Source organism: Protopterus annectens, chromosome 11.part0 (assembly GCF_019279795.1).
Source record: "Protopterus annectens isolate FY-2018-M chromosome 11.part0, PAN1.0, whole genome shotgun sequence".
Classification (NCBI taxonomy): Eukaryota; Metazoa; Chordata; order Ceratodontiformes; family Protopteridae; genus Protopterus; species Protopterus annectens.
Window position 1 is genome coordinate 553,366,331 of NC_056745.1, and position 24,806 is coordinate 553,391,136.

General features: G+C 41.0%; 1 protein-coding gene across 1 annotated transcript in view; it reads right to left on the reverse strand.

Annotated features, from left to right (window-relative positions):
* Window positions 1–24,806, reverse strand: part of LEMD3 (LEM domain containing 3) — a 1,135,447-nt gene that overhangs the window by 1,095,432 nt on the left and 15,209 nt on the right. Inside the window, exon 2 of the mRNA XM_044088062.1 lies at window positions 4,912–4,949. Within this exon, the coding sequence (XP_043943997.1) occupies window positions 4,912–4,949 (38 nt within the window). The remainder of the gene's footprint in view (window positions 1–4,911; window positions 4,950–24,806) is intronic.

Consider the following 24,806-nt stretch of genomic DNA (forward strand, 5'->3'; position numbering starts at 1 on the left):
ATGGAAAGCAGTCAAGAAAATAGTCTCTCTCTCTCTTTTTTTTTTTTTTTAAACAAGAAAACTCAAACAGCGTCAGCCATGCTGACTCATAGCGGAGGGAATCAGATGCAGGATAGGATTTGGGGGAAGCAGCCTAGCCACCCTGAAAAAGCTTTCCTTTCTGAGTGTTCCTAGTGCCTTGTAGCATTGTAGCACACAGTAACAAAATGAAGTGAAAGCTTCCAAGTCACCAATAAATAAAACGAAAGCTGTAGGTTGGAAGCAAAGACGAAACAAACTGAAAATTCAGTACTTATTCCAAACACCTTAAAAAAAACATCCACGCACTGTCACAAATCATTAACGCTTTTCTTTAAAATACATCCATGCGTTTTCGTCCCCACAGTAGGACTTCATCAGATGAATGAATAAAGCTCCCTCCCCAACAGCTTTTATACAAATTAAGAAACTCATTATTCAATAATGCTCCTTAATTACATTTCAAACAGTCAAACCAGCATTGTAGTGGGCTCATAAATATTCATTAGCTCATTGAATATAAAATTTAAAAAGTAAAATGTTAAATTCATTTTATTCCTTATCAAAAATAACTTGAGTAAAGCCATTAAATATATAAATATTTATAAAACCATAACATTTTATATTACATATGACTTGTTTTAAACAAAAATAAACACTATATAAAATTCATCTTTGTACTACTTGTAATTCCTAAGGAGGTACAGAAAGGAATTGTAGAGGGAAAAACAGTGCCATCTACTGTCTTGAAAAATTATTACTTTAATATTTGGCAGCCCTTATTTTAAGCAGTGGTAATATGGAAAGATACTCATTCAACCCTGGAAATCTACCTGCTTCCAGAGTTACCTGCCACCATAACTCTTTATATTCGATTTTCTCTTCCCATATACCTCCCCTAATATCATGTTTTACTTGATCTAGTACTAAAAAGTGGAATTTATACCCTTCACATGTTTTGGAATGTTTAAATAATGCGTTTGTTTCCTTTCCTTTAGAAATGTCATAAATGTGTTCATATATTCTCCTTTTCAGGGTTCTTTCTGTTTTCCCTACATAAAATGAACCACATTTTTGACATATAGCTAAGTATACTATTCCGCTAGTGTCACAATTATAGCAACCTTTACTTTGTATCCATCTTTTTCTACTTTCTAAAAAAATCTCTTCTTTATTAGAAATATATCCACACTGGTTACACCTACCACATTTAAATGTGCCAAATTTCTTTCCACCTTCCCTTTGATTACCACAATTGTCGTTTTTATTTTCTAATATATTTCTTATACTGCTACAATTTTTGTAAACCACTTTTAGTGATGACTTCAGTATATCTTCCAAGTCGGTAAGGGCAATGAATCTTTCCCATTCCTTTTGAAAGGTTCCTTTTATAAAGTAATTAGTTGCATTGTATTCCAAAACCAATGCCCGTTGATATTTAACTGGGTTTTCTAGTTCATTATTTACTTTCTCTTTTTCTTCCTGCTCATTACTAATCATAACCCCTTTGGATGGGTTTGAATCTATTTTCTCTGCCATTTACAACTTCTAACCTAATTTTCTTAATAAATTCATAGGGGTACCCCCTATCCAAAAACATTTCTTCCAATAGTTCACATTCTGCAACAAAATCATTCTCTAAGCTAGTCATTCTAGATCCTCTTACAAATTGTCCCCTTCACTATATTCCTTTTACAATGTGTAGGATGAGCACTATTATAGTGAAGGAAAGAATTACAAAATATATCTTTCCTAAGCATCCTGGTTTCTAGTTCATTATTTACTTTGTAAACTTCTAAATCCAAATATTGGAGAACATATGACTGTTTATACGTAAATTTAAGAAAATGGGTAGAATTACTTATGTATCTCATAAATTCTTGAAATTTTTCCTTGCTATCTGTCCAGAAAATAACTATATCATCCAAAAATCTATGATATAGGGACCAGCAAGAATTAAACAGAGTTTAAAACAAAAGTTTCTTCCCATTTTGCTAGAATAATATTTGCAAAGGTAGGAGCACAGGCAGCTCCCATGGAAACTCCCCTGTGTTTAAATAGCTCACCATTAAATATTAAAAAATTATTCTTTAGAACTATATCCATATGAGTGCTGTACTTACTACCTTTTCACAATGTGACAGATTTGTCCTGAAAGACAGTGTCCTCAAACATTTTCATACCCATATCATAAGGTATACAGGAGAACAAATCAATTATATCAATAGTAACAAATAATAAATTATCTGAATATAACTCCGTTTTAATTTTTCTCAACAAATCCCAAGAATCTCTGAGGATAGCCTTGTTTTGAAGCCAAATATGTTTAGTTTTTGTATCAACATATTTTGCTAATGGTAATGTTTTAGAGCCATCAGCAGATACTACAGGCCTCAACGGTGGATCCTCAGCGTTTTTGTGGATCTTGGGTATTCCAAAAATACTAGGAATTTTTGGCTTCTCAACTCTGAAATACGCATATATTTTACCATTAATCAAACCCTCCTGTAACACATCCTGTAATACTATATCTATTTTGTGATATGCCAGATCTCATTCCTAGAAACACAGGTATATTTAGTTTCATCTCTTAAAATTTGATTAATTTTTCCTTCATATATATTGAGTCCATTATAACTATCCCCCCACCCTATAACTCTCACTCCATAATTAGACTTTAATTCATCGAAAATAGTCTTTTCTTCCTTACTCAGATTAGTTTGATATTTAATCTTACTTTGCATTTCTCTAATTTCTTTTTCTAAAGTCACTTCAAAATTTTTAAATTGTGAGTGCAAAGGGGGATTGTAAGTGGACTTGCGTATTAATCCTTGATTATTTTGATTTGTTCTGTTTATATCATTCTTGGAAAATAATATTTCCAAATTAATTTTCCTAAGGAACAGTTTAATGTCTAACAGAGTTTTAGTTAAATCCCCTTTAGTATAGGGAATATATTTAAGCCCCTTCGCCAATAGGCTGAAATGATCCTTAGTTAAGGAAATATTACTGAAGTTGTAAATGGAAAACCCACCATACTTGTTGTTAAAACCTTCAACCACTATCTCTTGGGTAGGTGTTACTTCATTAGGGTTGGGGGTATATATACCTAATATCTCCCCCTCCCTCTTCTCCCCCCCCTCGAAAATTTCCTTTCCAATTTTCCTGTCTGTGAAAAGAACTATCATCCCTAACTAATGGCGGGAAATCTTGATTGTATTCATAGTTACCCCACCCTTCAAACTCCTGTTCAATAGGGTTATGAACCTTCTCCCTTTTGTTGTTTCCATAAAACCTTTTATTAGCATAGGGTGGCTTAGGATAATTAGTACTGTTGTCATATTCCTGCATGTCCCTCTTCAATTTAGTCATTTTCCTATCTATTAAATCCTTACATTTCATGTCAATGTCAGTCTTGACTTTGTAGTACTTGTCTTTTTCTTCCTTTATACTAAAAATTAAATCATCCTTGATAAACTTATCAAGTTCATCTATTTCTTTCTGAATTGTCTCTTGTACTCGGAAATTTTAAAGTTAATTATTAAGGAAAATGTTAAAGCCACAGTTATTAAAAACTTCCAGTAATTCCTTATGGAAGTCAGAGCCCATTTGTACATTATTGGGATATTTATGTATCCTTAGTCCCTTAGGGACAATTTTCCTATGGATACATTCTGCAAGATAAGCGTTTTCAATACATAACACTCTATATTGTAACATTAATTTGGAAATTTTGTCCATTTTAGTTGAAAAAGAATCTGTATTAGAAGGTCCCCGAGGAACTCCGTTGTTCACCTTAAAACTGTATTGGACTTTAAGCCATTCATTAGTCTCTTTGACTCTAGAGTCAAAAACAGTACCTGGTAAAACGCATTGAGGCATAGCAGCTTGAGATGGAAACGCTGCATTCCCTCCTTCGGTATTTTCTCCATGAACAGGACTCAATTCATTGTCGCAAAAAAAACCTGGAGTGGCTCATGGATTGAAAGTCTCACCATTCGGTTCTGAAAGGTCGCCGGCTCAGAAATTGTGGCCCATAAGCTCCCTTTTTCTCTTGTGCTTATGCACATAGGGCCCTCCATCTCCACTTCCTGTGGTCCGTGCGACATTAGGGTTGCTTCCTACCATGGTATGGCACAACGGAGTTAACAAATCAATCAATTCTGTCAACTGGCCAATCAATTTGCGTGATTGGCCCAGTTCGTCCTGCCCCTTGGTTTCTGGTGCAGCGTCTCTCTCCATAACCCCTCCACAAAAGAAAACCAATATATATATATTATATTATATACAATTTATATATTTAATGGCTTTACTCATAAGTTATTTTTGATAAGGAATAAAATGAATTTAACATTTTACTTTTTAAATTTTATATTCAATGAGCTAATGAATATTTATGAGCCCACTGCAATGCTGGTTTGACTGTTTGAAATGTAATTAAGGAGCATTATTGGATAATGAGTTTCTTAATTTGTATAAAAACTGTTGAGGAGGGAGTTTTATTCATTCATCTGATGAAGTCCTACTGTGAGGACGAAAACGCATGGATGTATTTTAAAGAAAAGCGTTAATGATTTGTGACAGTGCGTGGATGTTTTTTTTGAAGGCGTTTGGAATAAATACTGAATTTTCAGTTTGTTTCGTCTTTTCTTCCAACCTACAGCTTTCGTTTTATTTATTTATTGTAGCACACAGTCCTACTAGTCAAAGATGGACTACTAATTAACCATGTCACATTACTACAAAAAAATATAACCTTCACATTTTATTACAACCTTCTACAAATGTAGAGAAGGAACTTAATCACAACTACCCTTACAGCAGACAATCAGTGATGGCTAAATTAAAACAAAAACTGCAAGAAACAGTACAAAGGATTACAGAAATACTTACATCTAGCTCTTCAAACTTCGGACCACATGGATTATTAACTAAAACAAAAAGAAAGGAAAATTAATTGTTCTTTTCAAAGAATTGTGCAACAAGAAAACTACAGATTGTAGACATCAGACATCCAGAGTATACAGTGGACCACCTATGAACAGCAACAACCTTCCAACACATCTTCATCAATAACATAAATCAATATCAGTCTGAAAAAAGAACACTGTTCTCTTGTAGAAGCCCTTAAGAGAAAATAAACTTGTTCTAAATCAGGGTTATAAAAATGTGGTCTCCAGAGAATGCTGCCCAGCTTTATGTAAGGTAGTGTTTCCTTATCATCAGCATTTAAATTGGCTGCATCAGACACAGCAGCATAGATCTCCAATCACTGCATCCAGAAGCCACTACTCCTTTGAAACACAAGGTACCCCTAATTACAACTTTAAACTTACCTGCTACACCAAGGCCACTGCTCTGAAAAGGAAGCTCATTTCATCCCACAAACAAGTAATATCCAAAGGATATCAAACTATTTCTGGATTTGTAAAACCCCTAGCTCTAATGTACAGGATTAAGTTAATGCCAAAGAAGGGTCATACCACCCAAGTGTTTTGGAAATAACAAAACAGCAAGTTTACGCAGAAATTTGCTTCCGCAAAATAGAAGTGAAAAACTGAGTTTGTTTTGCAATTTCAAACTACTCAAAGTTGTTCACGAGGTCTACAACAGAGTTGCATTTAGTAACCCAAAGACAGTAAGTGCTATCAGGTTAGAAATAAGTTTAGTGTATTACAACTGAACAAAAGAGTGGTTTTGACAACCTTAACACAGGTGTTACTACTTGTTTGCTCTAAAACTGCCAATAAATTCTGTACAACAAACTTTCTCACCACACACTGCAGTAACTAACGTATGGCATTTCCTCTTCTGATAGGCCAGGCCAGTTAAGTTCAATTTTGAATTTTCTATAGCTCCTACAGTCAAGTCATAACTGCATTTTCCCATTTTTGCTTGCTGTAATGCAAGTTAGGCTATGACACCTTTGTCAATACTTGTTCTTAGCAGTGTGGCACCCATGTACAGAGCAAGCAGAAGTTTAAAGACAAAACAAGAATATCAAATGATCTACTTGCCTCACTTGCAGGAAAATGCATCTGTACATGCTGGAAAATGAGAAAACTCAAACACTGGGAGGGAATATGGCTGGTATTAAGCAATCAGCATAAATGAATTTCATACAAATCAAGTGATACTGTAGATATAGATATATTTCGGACTTCAAAAAGGCTATGTTGCGGCTAACTGCCTGGAAATACCAAAGTAGCGACTAACTGCCTGGAAATACCAAAGTAGCATGAATTAAACTTCTTGTGAATATCAAAGCAAGATCAAAATGCAAGTGCTCAGAAAAGTTCTACTAGAAGTATCGGAAAATGTTACATTCACTGCAGCAGTATTCGTAATGTATGGTATTCCCTGCTGTAGAAGTCCAATGTCCAGCCAGTCTACCAAAGCCTGCTGTTGCTTTAAGATATGCAAAACAGCACCCAAATGCTCCTCGCATAGCATAAAGGTGAAGTTAAGGCATACCCATCCTCAGAACTTTTGCCGCCAGACCAAACGCTTCTTCTAACCGGTCTGGTTGTCCATGTCCATTTTCCACTAGTTTTGCATGCATTTTCGTTCTCCAGTGAACATCTACACCAGTTTGCTGAAGTCCAAACAGTTGCAGATAAGTACCCCGTTCGGGTTTTGTTTTTTCTTGGCTTTTTTGTGCTCTTTGGGGTTAATGTCATCCAGGAAATGTAAATGGCAGTGCAGGAGAAAAAGACCCCCAGAATAAGTGTCTTTTTTGCCTAGGAGCATCTCCCGGCCATACGTCTTGTTTGATTTGTTAGGCGTTCATCCAGAAAACCCTTAGTAGGAGGCTTTCTTCCCTTTCCTTGCATCTTGAGAACCAACATCTTGAGCTTCTCGCTAAAGATACAATTGATGGAACTTCCTATCCTGAGGGTCAGCAGTTAGGGAAGGCAGCGAAAAAAGTAAAGACCATAATCTTCCGCTGTCCAACCTCACCTGGGTGTTTCTCCTGAGGTACTTATGAACCCGGAGGCTCACGTCTGTATTGTTCGATTCCTATGCCGTGACTGGGTTAGAGGCCAGTGAGGATCCTGCTGGCAGCATGTCTGACAAGGTTTTGCAGGCATCTGTTTTGGACATTCAGGGGGAAATCACGGTTGATTATTTCCAAGGGGACTTGGGGGGGGGGGGGGTATCTGCAGATTCTAGTTGCGGAAGAAGTTCCTACTATGGTTAGAAGTTCCTACAATGGTTATCAAATGCCGTCCTAGGTCACAGCCTTCATAGTTTTACAGGGTGGATGTTCCTTTAAAAAAAGGAACAAAAAACTAAACCTATTTCTTCTGCTTCTAGGGAACCACAAAGTGAGTGGCATGCCTTTACTCGGGGTTTATTTAATGCTTTAATGCCATTAAAGCCTCCTCAGGGGGTTTCTGTTCTTACTCCTTCTTGGTCCTCTACTGCCCTTAAAAGGCCTAGAGAACAGGGTTCTTCTGAGGAAGTCAAATTCTGATGAAGAATCCTGACTTTACTCAAAATCCTTCTCTTTTGGACTATGGGTCAGAGGAGGAGGAATCTAATAGTCATGATACTCATGTTGAGGAAATATCTTTGGGAACACAATCTGTAGAATGAGGGTTTTTTTTTTTTTTTTTTTTTTTTTTTTTTTTTAGTGGGATTGTGGTCAGGTCTCCGATATCCACGAAAGGTACTAAGAGTTGCTGGAGATGGACTCTCCTAAACCCACAGCTATTCCTCCTGTATTGGCTACTTTGCTGGACGTTTTTTCCAGTGCCTCAAACGCCTGATTCTCTGCCCCTGCTCCCAAGACGCCTGATAGTTAAAATCCTCAGACACTGTATAAAACCTTTTTGTACAAATGTCCTGCTGCTGACCCCTCTGTGGTGTCTGTATCCTCTCATAAGCTCTCTCAAATTGTTTCCTTCCCCAAGTTACTGTCTTCTGACAAGGAGAGCAGAACAATCGAAAGGCTGGGTAAGAAGGTTTATATTTCTGCTACCCTACCTTTTAAAGCAGTTAATTATCAGACTCGTATGTCTAGGTATGTGTTGACTCTTCTTTCTCAGGCCTGTCAACTTATTTCTGATCTTCCAAACTCTACGGGTAAAACTTTTGCTCTTTCCTTGCAAGGGACTTCCTCTCAAGTTTTTCGTCATTTTGGCAAATGTAGGCATGATGCAGCAGATGCCTCTTCTAGGGCTCCTGCTTTTGGCTCAGTAATGAGGCTGTATATTCTTGACTTAGGGTTCAACCTTTACCTGATGATATTAAGGTTAAGTTAATGGATGCTCCTCTGGATAATAAACTTCTGTTTGGGGGAAGCAGCTGCTGGTTTAAGTCCCTTCAAGATGAGGGGAAGGCCTTACAGGAGCTTAAACATGTGTTTGTTTCTCCTGTGCTTAAATATCAAAGAAACTACTCCAATAAGCCAGCCTTTGTTCACAGGCAATCTTGCCCTTCTAAAGGTAAAAGTAATGGCAAACGGGCTCTTTCGGATAAGGCCACTCAGATGTCAGGGATTCAGAAGCCTTCCTTTTCCTGACAAACCAGGTACTGTAGTACTATCAGTCCCTTCCTAGTCATTCAGCATTCTTGGGTTCTGTCAATCGTTTGTCAGGGGTATTTCATGTTGGGGAAATCCCACCCTTTTATGGGCATTTTTCAGCCTCCTCGGGAACATCTTCCTTTTTTCCCCCAGAGGTTCTTCGAGATCTCGTCTCAGGGTACTATTCAAGAGGTGCCTGTGTTCCAAATGGGGAAGGGGGTTTTACTCAAGAATGTTTCTAGTGCCTAGAAAACAGGGCACTGGGAAGACCAATTCTAGACCTCTCATCTAAACACTTTTCTGAAGGTGCCTTCCTTTCAGGTGTTGTCCCTTCAGATTGTTTCCTCTTTCTTCCTCAGGCCTATATGGGGTGCTTGGATCTCATGGATGCTTTTCTCCACATTCTAATCTAGCCCCTTTTCAGGAAGTTTTTGCATTTCATTCTGGACTCCAGGCATTTTTAGTTCTCTGCTTTGCACTTTGGCCTTTCTACTTCCCTCAAGGGTGTCCACCAAATGCCTTACTCCTGTGACAGCTTTTTTCAGGCTTCAATGGAGCCAAATATTTCCCTACTCGGACAACCTGCTGATTCAAGCTTCCTCTCCAGAGATCCTTTCACAAAATCATTTTGCCATTTCCCTTCTTTAGAGCCTGGGGTTCACAACCTTTATAAAGTCTTCTCTGACTCCTTCTCAGGATCATGTCTTTCTGGTTTGCAAGATTCAGATAGTGCCAATGATTGCATCCCTGCTTCCTCCAAAGGCCTTAACTGTCCATTTCTTACTTTCAAACTTCTTCCTCTAGCTTCCATTACAGCCACGGAGTTTTGAGAGCTCTAGGTTTCATGGCATCCACCATTCTGATGCTCCCTCTGGCCAGACTTCACATTAAAAAGTTTCAGCGGTTTCTGAAGTCAGTGTGGCTTCAACATGTACATTCTCTAGATTCTATAGTTCCTCTTCCTTGTCTCAAGAAGGAACTACACTGGGGGATTCAGCAGTTGCCTCTGAATCCAGGGCTCCCTTTTCATTCCCCTTTTCCCTCTCAGGAACTGTTCACAGATGCTCCAGATGTGGGATGGGGAGCAACATTTGGCCTGAAGGTACAGGAGGGTGTGGTTGCCTCATCAGCAGAAGGAGCACATCAACGTCAAAGAAATGAGAGCTCTTATGCTGGCTCTTCAGGCCTTTCATCATCTTTCCTCTCCGGGGCCTCAAAGTATTCACAGACGATACCACAGTGATGTGGTATATCCACAAACAGAAAGGAACAAGATCTTATTTTCTTTGCTGGTTAGCACTTCTGGTATGGGATCTTGCTGTCAAGTATCAGGTGACTCTTCAGACAGTTCTTATCCCTTCATATCAGAACAATGTGGCACACATACTGAGCAGCAGGTCCTTAACTCAATCCCATGATGCTTCACAGAAATGTTTCTGGACACTGTCCACCAGTGGGTTACTCAAGTAGATCCATATGCCTCCCAACAGACGGCTTCCTCTGTTTTGTGCCAGAGTCCCAGGTCATCTGGTATGGAAGGTGAATGCCCTCTCATTTCCTTGGAAGGGGATGTTTCTTTATGCATTCTCTCCCATTCTTCTCATTCCAGAAGCCCTGTTCAAAATTTAACATGATGCTCCCAAAATCTTGGTGACTCCCTTTTGGTCTGGACAGCACTGCCCTCTACTTCTGGATCTAGCCAAGGGCAATCATTACAAGTTACCTCACAGGGTAGACCTACTCGTGCACAAGACCAGGGATATCTCATCCATCGCCACCTGTCTATGCTTCAACTGATACTGTGGGTGATGAGTTTATGAGGAATCAAAAAAACTTTTTTTCTTGGGATGTGCTGAAGGGCCTGCAGGAGGCCAGGAAACCTACTACTAGGAAATCCAACTTATCCAAACAGAAGAGGTTTTCTACTTTGTCTCACTCATAACCTGGACCCACTTACTATGGATATTCCTTTGGTTCTCTTATTTGTGAAAGTTGTTCAATGCTGGTTTGGCCTATACTTCTATTACGGCCCACTTATCACCTATCTTTGCTCGTCTGCCTTTAACTCCTCCTTTATAGGTTCATAGGTTGGTACTAGGCTATCGGCTCAAGGGCCTATACAAGCCTACCCATAATAATACCCTGGATATTTCTTCCCACAATATTTACTTCCCTGGACCCGTCTAGCAGGGTGACTGATGTGATCCCTGGGGTGAATTTCCTATCGCCCATCCAATCGTCAAGGTCCCTTTTGAAAAGGGCCAAGGAGACACTCTGCTTGACATGTATGAGCAAGTGTATTCCAGAGTCTCGTTTCTATTTTTGAGGCTAAGCAACTTCTTAAAGGCAACCTTAATATTAGACCTCCCAGGAAGCCTGTTCCTCTTCCCTGTGATCTTAATTTTGTTTTGGAGAAGTTGACACGGGCTCCTTTTGTACCTGCTGCTTCAGCTTCCTTGCAACACTGGTCTTGGAAGACTGTTCTTTTGTTAGCTCTTACTTCTGCCAGCCAGGTGTCAGAGTTGCAAGGTATTATGGCTTGTCCTTTTTTGACATTTCATGAGGACAGGGATGCTAATCCTTTTATGCCCAAGATGGTTAATGAGTTGTCACTTAAGTCTATTAAATTTGTCTACTTTTCCCCTCTGCAATTTGACAGCGAGAGAGTGCTGCATACTTTGTACATGCACAAACAACTCAGATTTTATTCGGATACAACTAAAGGCTCTTAGAATATCTGATCAGTTGTTTCTTTTCATCCTAGGTCTTTAGGATTAGCTGTATCCAAGCAAACTATTTTTTCTTGGATTTCAAAGGCTATTTCTTTTTGTTATACTTTTCATAGCAATAGCCTTCCTTCTTCTGCAAAGGCTCATTCTACTAGAGTTGCATCTTCTTCTGGTGCTTTTTTCAAGCCTTGGATACTAATTCTATTCTTGAAGCAGCTACCTGGACTTCTGCTACTTTTACCAAGCACAAGTTAGATGGTATTTCTAGAGCTAAGGCTGGTTTTGCTAATGCCATTCTTCAGCTCTTCTGCTCTTTCCAAGTTCCCTCTTGAGCTTTGGCACTCTCCCATACATTCACTGCTGCAGTATTTGTAATGTAAGGTTTGTAAAATCTTACCATAACAGTAAATGTCCTTGCCTTCACTGCAGTAGTATTCACTCCCTCCCTCCATCCCCCCTAGTCCTTTTCCTTCCTTAATGTACAGGTTACTCCTTGGGTTTCACTTGGACTGGTGTTCCTACTGAGGCAATTGGTTCTGAGGATGATGCGCTCGAATGTCACAGTTATGCCCTATACTACGCAAGGAACATTTGGGTAATATTCGACATATAAAGCAACAGTAGGCTTTGGTAGACGTGCCAGACGTCAGGCTTGCATGGCAGGAAATCCCATACATTTTGAATACTGAAGCAGTGAAAGCAAAGACACAGAAAAGTTGTGTAAAATCTTACCATAACCTTGGAAGTACTACTTCTATGCTGCAGCATTCTTAACATGTGGGTATCCTCCGTCCCAAGCGACCAGACATCCGGCCATCATACAATAGCTTTTATCTACTGCAAGTAAGTAGGGACGGCGCATGTATGGCTTGTCGAATGTCAACCATAAAAGGACATCCACGTGTACAATCCTCAGAAATGAAATGCCCCAAAAGGAACACCAGTGTAAAGAAAAAGGAAAATACCCTGCTATCCAAGGAAAGAACAAAGTATAAGGGGGAAGGATGGAGGGATAGAATACTGCAACATAGAAGAGGACATTAAAGTTATGTTAAGATTTTATGTCCTTTTATTCTAATGTTGCAATATTCTTAACATGTGGGAGAGTACCAAAGCTTAGGAGGAAACCCAGGAGAAGGAAGGAACACAGGAACTTCCTACAAAGCCAGAAGAATGGCTCTAGCAAACCTAGCCCTGGATTTAGAAATACTTCCAGCTTATAATGCTTGGTGAAAGTATAAACAGAAGACCATGTGGCAGTCTCCAATATGGTGTTGGTATCCAAACCCTTAAAGAACGTACCAGAGGATGCCTAGTACCTAGTGGAGTGAGGCTTTACAGGAACAGGGAGACTTGCTATAAAACACATAAAACAAAATTGATTTAGAAATTCAAGAAAAAATAGTCTGCTTGGAAACAGCCAAAGAATGTGGTCCTTGAAGGCTGTCAGAGAATTCTGTACAGCTAACATTTAATTTTGATTGATATGCAGGAGCATTGGACTTGTTTTTCTAACATATTGACTAATTCAGCTGCTACCTCTTTCCTTTTATCTACCTTCCTTATCTACATGTATACAGTAGAATTTAGCCACCATTCTTTCTGTATGAGGAATTGCTACTGTATTTGTATTTTGCACAAATTCTAGTGCTATATTTTGCACTTTTATACTTCACAAATGTTTGACCTTTTTGAATTTTACCATTACTGTGACTGCATTTGCATTGTATATATGGATTTTTTTTTTTTTTTTTGTTAATGTGATATTATTTTTGATTGCTTGGAGATCATCTCCCCAGGCCTCTACTGGAAATGGACATATATCCAGCCAGACTAGCCAGGTCTACAAATGTAAAATAAATAAAAAATTTGACTTGGGTTCCATTTGCCCTGAATGCACTTCCTTGCCAGGTGAGTCGCCTATGCATAGTCTGATGCGTCTGCTAGGGTTTGGGCAGCAGGGGGTAGAGTGAATGGTAGTCCCTTGTTTTGGTGGCAGGCCTCTGCCCACCAAAGGAACTAACTGTAGGCAAGGTATGATAGGAATCTTTGCTTCTAGATCCTGAGAATGTTGACACCATAGGCCTTTTAGATACCACTGTAGTTTCCTCATATGCAGTCTACCATATGGAATTAGGAGAATGCAGGAGGCCATGAACCCATGATTCAAAAGCATTTCCTGGCTTTCTGCTTGAATTAGGCAATCGTCCAGGTATGGGTATATTTGAATATTTCTTTGCCAGCAAAATGCAATGACTGGAGCTAGGCACTTTGCAAATACCCTGGGCACAGTAGATAAGCCAAAGGGCAGTGCAGAGAACGGATAGTGCATGTAGCCTGCTTTGAAGTGTAGGTATCTTCTGCATGATTCCCTGATTGGGATGTGCGGGTAGGCTTCTTTTAAATCTAGTGTTGCCAACCAGGCATCCTTGCCTAACATAGGAAGCAACTGGTGAAGAGTTAGCATCTTGAAATTTGGGATCACCAAAAAGGTGTTTAGGATAAAAAGGTCCAGGATAGGACACCATGAGTTGTCTTTTCTAGGTACCAGGAAAAGTCTCAAGTAGAAACCTTGTCCCCTTTCCTCTTCTGGTACAGTCTGAATAGCCCTTCTACTTGAGAGAGTACTTGCTTTTGAGCCTCTGCCCACTGATTTGGGGGTAGATCTGGTCAACCGTTTGGGGTTGGTAACATGTGGAAATGAAATCTTTGGGAAACTATATTTAAAACCCATTTGTCCTGGGTAATGAATTCCCAGTTTTTTGCCTGCAGAGCAATCTTCCCCCCTAAAGCAGGAGTCAGTTGAGAAGGGCTTGGAAGTTTGAAAGTTAAGTCATTAAGACAGTTTACCATATGGGAGAGACTTGCTACTCCCGGATTTGGAAGTGGGAGCCCCTCACTGCTTAGTCCTGTGCATACCTTGGGACTGAAGCCTGGGTGTTCTGCTGGTTCTGGGCTTGGACTGAAGGCCTGGAAGTGACAGAAAAGGACCAATTCTTAGAGGGCCAATGCCTACTAAATCTTGGAGGCTGTACTTGTAAGAAATCTTTAACAGTTTGGATAGATTTATCTTTTTCCTCCATCTTAAGTACTACTACTGCTTTGTTGCCAAACAGGCGGTCCTGATTTAAGGGAGCAACCAGCAATTTAGCTTTAACATATTCTGGCAAAGACTGCTCTTAGTACAGACCCAGTGATAGCAGCCCTGGAAGATGCCTCTAGTGAATCAAAACCACATTGCAAATTATGTTTTCCAACTTGTTCAGCAGAATGCATTAAATCCTGCAAATCCTTATTTTCAACACAGTCGGGAATCAACATCATTTTCTGTTTAAGCAATCCAATAATATGCTGCTGATACTTAACATATGAAACTGGCAGTTTAAGGCCCTAACGGCCTAAAGACCTTTCTTACCCCATCTATCCAGCGGCCTGCAATCTCCATCAGAGGGGGGTAGGATGTTTGGCAGTAGTAGCCTTAATGCCCTTGGGTCCCTGTGAAATGGTCTCAGGATCCGCAGTAGGATTTTTAAAAAGGAACATGAGAGTCAGGAACCCTGTAATATCCATCAGGTTTTCTGGGAGCAGGAGGTAGAGAGTCAGGGGCCAAGATGGATTCCGAAAAGGCATCATCAACAATGTCTAGTACAGGGGGAATAGCTAAAGACCTGTGTTGGGGCAGGAGTAAGAAATCCCTAAGCTTCTTTTTAGAATCAAGAGTAAACCTGGCTTTCTCAGCGAAAATGCTCCCTAAGAATATGCAAGGTTTCACCAACAGAGAAATCCTCTGGAGGGGAAGCAGAGGGAATAGAATCCTCTGCATCAGAATCTTTATAGGTAGATAAGGGTAAATCCTGTTCAGAGGAAACAGAAATTTCAGTATCATAAGCAAATTCAGTCCTAGGTCTCTTAGACGGGGAAGGTTGGCTTCCCCTGATTAAAGTAATAAGGTCTTCAGCCATTATCATCATTTGTTTTTTTAGGCATACAGGCCTTAACATGTGGTCTGGGTGTCTGTTTTCTAGGCATGGATCGAGTTTCAGGCCTTGAAGAAAATGGCGTCGATTTAATATGCAAGTCAGTAGGCCTGAATACACCCTTAGAAGCCGGTGCCGGCACAGTGGCTCCGGACCAATCCAAGGTAGAGACATCCGCAGGTTCCACAGTTGAAGCATCTTGTGGCATACCGGACTCCGAATGGGTCTCAGTAAAGGCCTGCGAATCTCAAGTAGCGGGTATCAGGGGCTGTGAAAGCGCCTCACTGAGTACAGGCGAACTGGCGACTAGCTTAGGAAAAGTGTCATTGGCAGCTTTGGACCTAGGCAGCCTGTCTGTCGTTATCTTTGCAGTTTTTTGGAATGTTGGTAGTCGGGTGGCTTACCAAAGACATATCTGGATAATTGAACCAAGTACCAAAATATTTAGAAGCGTAAATATACAGACGACGAATAGTTCAGTTTAAATAAGGCACAAAACCGACAGCGAAGTACGCTGTGGTCAGGGACTAGGCAAGGAATACAGTACGAATGAAAATCTTTATGAGGTATTTGCTTTCCACAAGAAATAAAATTGACTTTTACTGACATCGGTTTAGAGAAAAAAAAAAAGTTTCCCCAACAGGGTACTTAGCTTTAAAGACTTCGGTTCTGAAACTCGAAAATGAAAATTTCAGGAGTTGGCCGACCGGCACTTGCCTTGCGGTGCCTGAAGCAGAAGCAGTTTGCAAGAAAGACCAATGTAATGGTGTCTGCTGCATGCTTTATACCCCTGACTACCCGACGTCATGGAAAATGAGACAGCAACCGACGCAAGACCCAAGACTTTGATAATCAGGCCGACTGAGGGCTACTGCAAGCAGATAACCCAAATGTGATGACTGCAACAGTGAAACATGAAGAACATCAAGTACTAACTCCCTTGCCCAATGCTTCCTAGAATTTATATACTCTAACACCCTGGATCAACTGGTCAACACCTCCACCAGAGGTGACAACATATTGGACCTGGTCATCACCAACATGGGCGGCCTGTGTTTCACACCAGTGGTCAACCCCTCGCTGGTTAGATCAGACCATAGACTTATCACTCTGGATATCCACATTCTGCCCCCACCCTTAATCAAGGAAACCACCATGAAAAACTTTTCAAAAGCAAACTTCACGTTACTTAAGACAGAGGTGGAAAGGTTCACAGCCCCCATGCTAAAGGACAACGCTGTCCAAGCTGTTGAATCCCTTACAAAGGCAATCCATGAGCACCTGCAAGAATGCATGGATCGTGCTAACCCAAACAAAACCAAGACTCACTCCTCCAAGAAAAGGAAACCAAGTCTGGTGGACCCCTGCCATAAACAAGCTATACAATAGGAGGAGGAAACTAGTATAGAAGAGAAGGAGAGACATCCCTAATCAGCATCAGCAAGAAACTACGATCCCTCATAAAATCATCCAAGGCTAGCTTCAAAAGAAAAACTGCCAAGGACTCTAAAGATAACCACAAAGTGTTCTTTAGCTATGTCAAGAACCAAAGTGGAAACTCTCAGATCTACTCAGAGTTAGTGCAGAAAGGCACAAAATACACTGAACCGACTGATATTGCCAACATTCTGGCAGACCGGTTTTAGTGCTCACCCCCCCCCCCCTAAAGGGCCCATAACCATACCAGAAGAATGTAGAGCCCCGGCAATCACTGACACACAGGTTAAAACAGCCCTATCCAAAGCCAACAACACAGCTTCAATGGGACCAGACGGTGTCCCAGGCTGCGTGTTACAGGAGCTCCAAAATGAACTAACCCCTCTCCTAAACACACTGTTCAAACTCAGCCTCTCTACAGGCTAGGTACTCATCGCGTGGCGCACAGCAACAGTTATGCTCCACAAAGGTGGAGCCACAACAGACCCCGGGAACTATCGCCCTACAAGCCTGACTAGCCTGGTCTGCAAGGCTATGGAGTGCATCATGGTACTCATTAACAGAGACACTGGGAACCTCCAAACACTGGACCCTACCCAGTTTGGCTTTAAGGGCAGATCATGCCTCCTAAACCTGGTGGACTTCTTTGAGACAGATACCAAGGGTTTAGAAGAGGGTAAGGAGGTCCACACAGCCTACCTAGACCTTGCAAAGGATTTCGACACCATTCCCCATTCTGGTATTATAGACAAGCTCACCAGCCTGAACATAAACCCCTACGTCACGAGATGGGTTGCCAATTGGCTCACAGATAGAACCCACACAGTGAGAGTTGCAGGCCCTAGGTCCGACCCTAAACAGTTTACAAGTGGCTCAGTCCTGGGACCCCTCCTGTTTGGTACATACAAGTGCAGGAGGTCTATGGTGGACCAAGTTCACAGACTACTGCAAACTGGGGGCCATAACTGACTCTCCGGCCGATACAGACAGAAGGGTCTCACTGAGACTGATATCTGGTGTCAAAATCATGGCCTCAAGCTAAATGCCAAAAAAAGTGCATAGTCATCCCCTTTGGAAAAACAAAAGTACCCGCAAACTACCACATACGTGGTAGTCCCCTAAATACAGAAAATGTAATAAGGGATCTAGGGACCCAAGTAGATAATCTCTCCTTTGATAATCATATTGCCAAGGTGGTTAGAAAATCCTTCTATGTGGCCCACCTAATCACAAAAGGGTTCGCATCAAGAATAAAAGAGGTTATTGTGCCCCTTTACTCATCACTCATCAGACCCATCAGAGTACAATGCCTCATTTGGCATGTACCTTACAAGACACCTGCAACAGCTGGAAAAACCATAGAAGTACCTCACCAAGAGGATTACTGGCTTCAAACAGATGCCCTAATGCAGCCCGACTGAAGAAACTTCAGCTGTACTCTGTTGCATACCGCTTACTCAGAGGTGATCTCTGCCTGACATACAAGGCCATGTCCAACCCAAAATTGATGGACATGCTCCACCTGATAAAAAAAAAACAATCCCAGAGAGCCACACGCTCTAGGGATCTAAACCTCACCACAACGATAAATAGGACGTGCTGAAGGGATAGATTCCTGTCCCAGAGACTCCCCATGCTTTGGAACAAGATTCCAATCTACATTAGGCAGAGTCCCTCACTAACACTCCAAGAGAAACCTTGACGAGTGGATGGGAAACAGAAAATTTACCCCGGGGATCACTGCAGTGGCTCTGCTGGACAAAGGCACAGGGAACTAATCGAATGGGGCAGCGAAAGCCAACACATTCTGGCTAGGCTTATAGATGCCCTAGGGCAGATAGCCTAGTACTTACCTATGGAGGGGCTTTATAGATGCCCTAGGGCAGATAGCCTAGTACTTACCTATGGAGGATTGTGGAGAAGGGAAAAAAGTAAGCAACTGAATAGATTAAGACAACTTATTCACCACCTTGAGCATAAAAGGATTAGTACGCAGTGAGACCCTTGGCATATGAAAAATAAGAAAAGGTATAGAAGCCATCAAACCATGAATCTCAGAAACCTTCCGAGCAGAGGTTAAAGCTAGTAAAAGAACTGTTTTCCAGGTACAAAACTTTAAGGAAGCTGAAGGTTCAAAAAAAGGGGTTAGAATTAGCTTCTCAAACATAATTCAAATCCCAAGGTGGTGGGACCGGTTTCCTGGGAGGAATAATGTGAAGGATGCCTTTGAGAAAAAGTTTCACTTCCAGACTAGAAGCTAAAACAGTAGTCAATGGCAGACAAGTAGAAATGCTTGACATGTAAACTTTCACTAAGGAATAATCAAAAACACTAACTCACACAAGCAGGAAAACAACTGGGATATCCACTGAAAGTGGATCCAGTTTATGTGAAAGACACCAAATAGAAAAGGTCTTCCATTTACATAAGGAAACAACTGAATCCAACAAGAACCGTTTGGATCAACACAATTCCTCACCACTTGTAAACCAAACGGAAAGTACCTGACACAGCTACAATAGCAAAATAAATCCACCGGTCACAGGATAAAAACAATACGTATTTAATGTATATCCACAAGATTTTTGTTGAGCGCTTTCACTCGTCACAGCGAGTTTCTTCAGAAGAAACTCGCTGTGAAAGTACCAACAAAAATCTTGTGGATATACATTAAATACGTATTGTTTTTATCCTGTGACCGGTGAATTTATTTTGCTATTGTAGCTGTGTCATGTACTTTCCGTTTGGTTTACAAGTGGTGAGGAATTTACATAAGGAAGATCTTCTAGTATTGGGTTTTCAGGCCTCCTGCAGTACCCTAAGCACTTCATCAGAAAAAAGGTGTGTGAAAGGAATCAAAAGTTTTATCACCCACAGAGTCAGTTGTAAATTTGACAGATGTGGATGAAGCACAGATCCCCTTGTCCTGTGTGAGGAGGTCCACTCTGTGGGGTAACTTGTAATGACTGCCCTTGGCTAAATGCAGAAAAAAAAAAAAAAAAAAAAAAGAAAGAGGGAACCAATGCTGTCTTGGCCAACAAGGAGCCATCAACAAACTTTGTTTTTTTTCTGCTGAAACTTGAGCAGAAAATTTTGAATGAGAGGAGAGTGGGGCGTATGCATAAAGAAACACCCCCTTCCATGAGAAAGATAGGGTGCTCATCTTCCAAACCAGAGGATCTGGAACTCTGTTCAGAAAGGAGATCCACTAGAAGAGTAGTCCACTGATGGACCAATCCAGAAACACAACCCTGTGAAGCATCCACTCGTGGGAGTGAGTCATGGACCTACTTAGTGGAGTCTGCACAAAATTTTGAGTGGATGCAATGCAAACTGCTTGAAGAGTCACCTTGTACTAAACTGGCGAGCTCCATGCCATCACAGCCAGCTTACAAGATATGACTGCCCCCCCCCCCCCATTTGTTTATATACCACAGGACTGTGGCGTTGTCCATTAAACATTTTCAGAGGATGGGAAACCTGTAGAGCCAGAGAGAGAGCCCTCACTTCCTTGATACTGATATGCTTCTTCCTCTGAGGAGACCAGAGACCATGCACCTTCTCTAACACAAAAGTTGACTTCCAACCTAGTTGGTCGAACCCGATAAAGAGGAAGATGTGGATTCAGAGAAAATTGCTGAATCCACCAAAGAAGCTCCAATTTCAAGCATGGGAGAACAGGAAATACAAATTCCAGAGGATGAGCATCCAAACACTTTAGATATCACTAAAACTTCATGTGACGTTCTGCCAGAGGCACCACAGGTACTGTGGATGCCATAAATCACATTAGCTTTAGAAACTCTACGGCAGAGATGAAAGAGACAGCAGACTGCAGAAAAAGGAAGTCAGAGAATCTCTTCTGGTGGAAGAAAAGCCATCATGAAATCTGTTCTTAACCTGCACACCAGGAAATTGTGATCCTGAGAAGGGGAAATACGTGATTTTTTGAAATTTATTGCGAATCCCAACCTTTACAGGAGAAAGAGACGGCAAACAGCAATTTTGAGTTAACTGTTCTGGAAGAGGAGCCAGAAAAAGGAAATCATCCAGGTATAGATATATATATCTGAATACCTCTGATCCTGCAATAAGCAAATCACCAGGGCCAAACACTTTGTGAATACCCTTTGGGCAGTATATAGAGAAAAGGGCAAGGCAGAGAAGTGAAAGTGCAAGGAAGCCACAGAGAAATGTAAACATTTCCTGTAAAGAGAATGGATAGGTATGTGAAGGTTGGCATCCTTGAGGTCCAGACAGGCCACAGAGGCCAAGGAGGAATTAAAGGAAATAAAGTCTGTAAACACAGCATGCAAAAAGTTGGAACTGTTAAAGAACTGTCTAAATGGGAAGGGGTCAGAATGGGCCTCCAAGGACCGTCCTTTCTGGACACAACATTGAGTAACCCCCCCCCCCCCCGTCCCCTTTGGTCTAGAGGAACATGTTGAATTGTACCTTGAGTTATGAATTCTTTCAGAACCTAAGGAAACAAATCCAACCAATTTGGAGGAGGTTGAGAAATAACCCTGAAAAGAGGATGGTTTTTCCAAGCCATGAAATATCCACATTAGATAACAGAACCCAGGAATCCTGAGCTATACCTGCCCAAGCTGGGAGAGAGAGAGGGATAGACAAAGAGAGGAGTAAGATTTGGATGTTGGTCACATACTACCTGGCCTACCTAGAAAAACTGTGTAGAAGTGGGACCTGAAATAGAAGTCTTAGGCTGAGGAGGTCTTCTAACAAACAAGTCTTCTTAGTTCTGGAAGACAGACTATGGACGTATCTATCTCCCAATAAAGGAGGTTTTAGAAGGAAAATTTCTGTGGAATTTAGGGGCAGGTGAAACAAGTGTGTTTCAAGCCCTCAAGTTCCTTTCCATTTTCTTGTAAGGACTTTAAATCTGCAGCTGGAGTACCAAACAGAGGACTGTTATCCAGAGGCGCATCCATCAGTTTTGCTTTGATGTCATCTGGCAGCAGTTAAAGCCCCAACCAAGAATACCTACTAAGGACAGAGCCAGAAGCAGCTGTTCTAGATGATGTTTCTACTGCATCATAACTGCATTTGACTGAGTGAAGAGCCACTTCAAAAGAAGCTTCTAAAAAGACATAACCTAACTTTTAATGTCAGAATCTGGAAGCTCTGAAAGAGCTTGAAGAGCCAAAGAGTACCTAGGCATGGGTGTTTGGTAGTTTATGGCTCAGAAAGCTAAAGTGGCAGAAGTGTAATCCCTCCAAGTCTTTCCATTATTTTGCTGTCCTTATCTGAAGAAAGAAGCTTAGAAGATGGCAACGACCTAGAGGATTTGTCAGAGGCAATGCATACCACAGCTGGATCAGCTGAAGGATATTTGTAAAGGAACGTGCAGTCATCAGGCACCTTATAACATGTCAGGCCTTTTAGGAGCAAGAACCTTTGAATCTGGAGACGAAGCAGAAGAGAAAGCATACAAAAAAGCAGCAATACATGTGGCACAGCAGAAGGAGATTCCATTTGTAAAATGTCATATCACCTTTTTTGCACCTCAGAGAGCAGTCCTATTTAAAGAATTCTCTCATCTTATTAACAGTCTTCCCAAAAGATCTCTTTCAATGGAGAATGTGCGCCATTGGATTCTTCCTCAGGGGTAGGGTTGCCACCTTTTCAAATGGCCAAAGTGGGACATTTTTGGTACAGACATCAGATTTTACAGGTCGACACATACCCACGGCCAGTACAAAGTATATAACTTAACTTTTTTGCCTAAATAAAAGCTTATTCTTGTAGCATTTTAGTTGCTTATTCTGTTTCTTATAACACTTAGGTATTTCAGCTACAGAATAACTGTTTTATGCAACTATTACATAAAATATAGGAAATAATTTTGTCCTAAAATCTCAGGACATTTGCCATTTTTACAATTTTTTGTCAGGACACAACTGCCCAAAGAGGGACTGTCCCTCGCAAAGTGGGACAGGTGGTAACCCTACTCAGGGGAAGCATATTCTAAAGAGGATGTAATTTGAGTGGAGTATGCCAAGGACTCCTCATCAGATGACGACTCATCCTCCGACAACTCCTGTTCCCTAACCCTCCTAACAGGGGTAGTAGTAAAGGAGGGAACAGAAACAGCAGTAGAACCTGGACCCTTACAACACAAGCCATAGTTCCCCTTTGTCCTTCTGTAATGGACGCCTGCACTGCCTCTGAGGACATGCCTAGTCTGGACTCTAACGGCCTCCAAAGTGGTACCTGCCAAAGAACCAGACCCAACCTCCGAACGTACCTCCGGGTCTTCACTAACCTCAAGGGACACCAGCAGAAAGAGGAGCAGCAGAAGCGGATTCAAGCCTATGCTTACTGACCTTCCTTTTCAAAGTCCACTCAGCCAAAGGACCCACAGAACCCTCCAAATGTCCTTTGCTAGTCTTTTCAAATGCTGGTTCTCTAAGTAGAGGCTCAAAGCCAAAAGACAGTTTCGCAAAATCTTTGGGACAAAAACCTGACAAATAGGATAGGCACGGTGGTTGTGATTTGGCCCTAGACAAAAAGATTGCGGCTGTGCTTATGTGGAATTTGCCTTCCACACTTACACCTGCCCTTCCTGGATGACAAACTAAACAAAAAAAAAGGCAGTAGCAATAAAAAATTAAAACCACAAGAGGGGCACTTATCTGAAAGCAGCAGACTGACGTACAAGAAAAATGTTCCAAATGGCAGTAGAAAAGTTCTGAGAATTACACAGTGGATATAAAAAAAAAAAAAAAAAAAAAAAAAAGTGTACACACCCCTGTTAAAATGCCAGGTTTTTGGGATATAAAAAAATGAGACCACAATAAATCATTTCAAAACTTTACCCACCTTTAATGTGACCTATAACCTGTACAATTCAATTGAAAAACAAATCCGTTGGGGGGGGAAAATACAAAAAATAAAAAATGTGCAATAAGCTGGTTGCATTAAGTGTGCACACCCTTCTTTGTTGAAGCACCTTTTGATTTAAATTATAGCATTCAGTCTTCTTGGATAGGATTCTATCAGCATGACATCTTGACTTGGCAATATTTGCCCACTCTTCCTTGCAAAGGCACTCCAAATCTGTCAGATTATGAGGGCATCTCTTGTGCACAGCCCTCTTTAGGTCACCCCACACAGATTTTCTATTCAATTTAGGTCTGGGCCATTCCAAAATGAAGCCATTCTTTTGTTGATTTGGACGTATGCTCGGGGTCATTATGTTGAAAGGTGAAATTCCGCTTCCTCTTCAGCTTTCTAGCAGACTGCTGAAGGTTTTGGGTCAAAAGTGACTGGTATTTGGAACTGTTCATAATTCACTCCCATCTTAACTAAAGCTTCAGTTCCAGCTGAAGAAAAGCAGCCTCAAAGCATGATACTGTCACCACTATGCTTCACCGTGGGGGTGGTGTTCTTTTGGTGATGTGAAGTGTTGTTTTTGCACCAAACGTACCTTTTGGAATTGTGGCCAGAGTGTTCAACCTTGGTCTCATCAGACCATAACACATTTTCCTACATGCTTTTGGGAGACCTGATGTATTGTTTTGCAAATTTTACCCAGGCCTGGATGTATTTTGTGCAAGAAAAGGCTTCCGTCTTACAACCCTACCCAATAGTCCAGACACATGGAGAATACAGGAGATTGTCAAATGTAGTTCACAACCAGCACTTGCCAGAAATTCCTGCAGCTCCTAAGTGTTGTTTTAGGTCTCTTGGCAGCCTCCCTGACCAATTGTTGCCTTGGAGGGATGTCCAGTTCTTTGCAACGTCACTGTTGTCCTATATTTTTCTCCACTTTTTGATAACCATCTTCACTGTGTTCCATGGTATATCCAATGTGTGGAATTTTTTTTGTACCTTTCTCCTGACGGATACCATTCAATAATGAGATCCCTTTGAAGCTTTGTAAGCTATCTGCGAACCATGGCTTTTGCTGTAGCAGGCAACTGAGTAAATGTCAGTCCTTCTAGGAAAGCTGAACTTTATTTGATGTTATTCAGAGTCTCTTTAATTGATGGCAGCTGTGTACCAAAGAAGAATGAATGCTGTAATATACCCCAGGTTCTTAAATGAATCTACACAGTTTCAAATCACTGGATGGGAAACAGAAAATATACC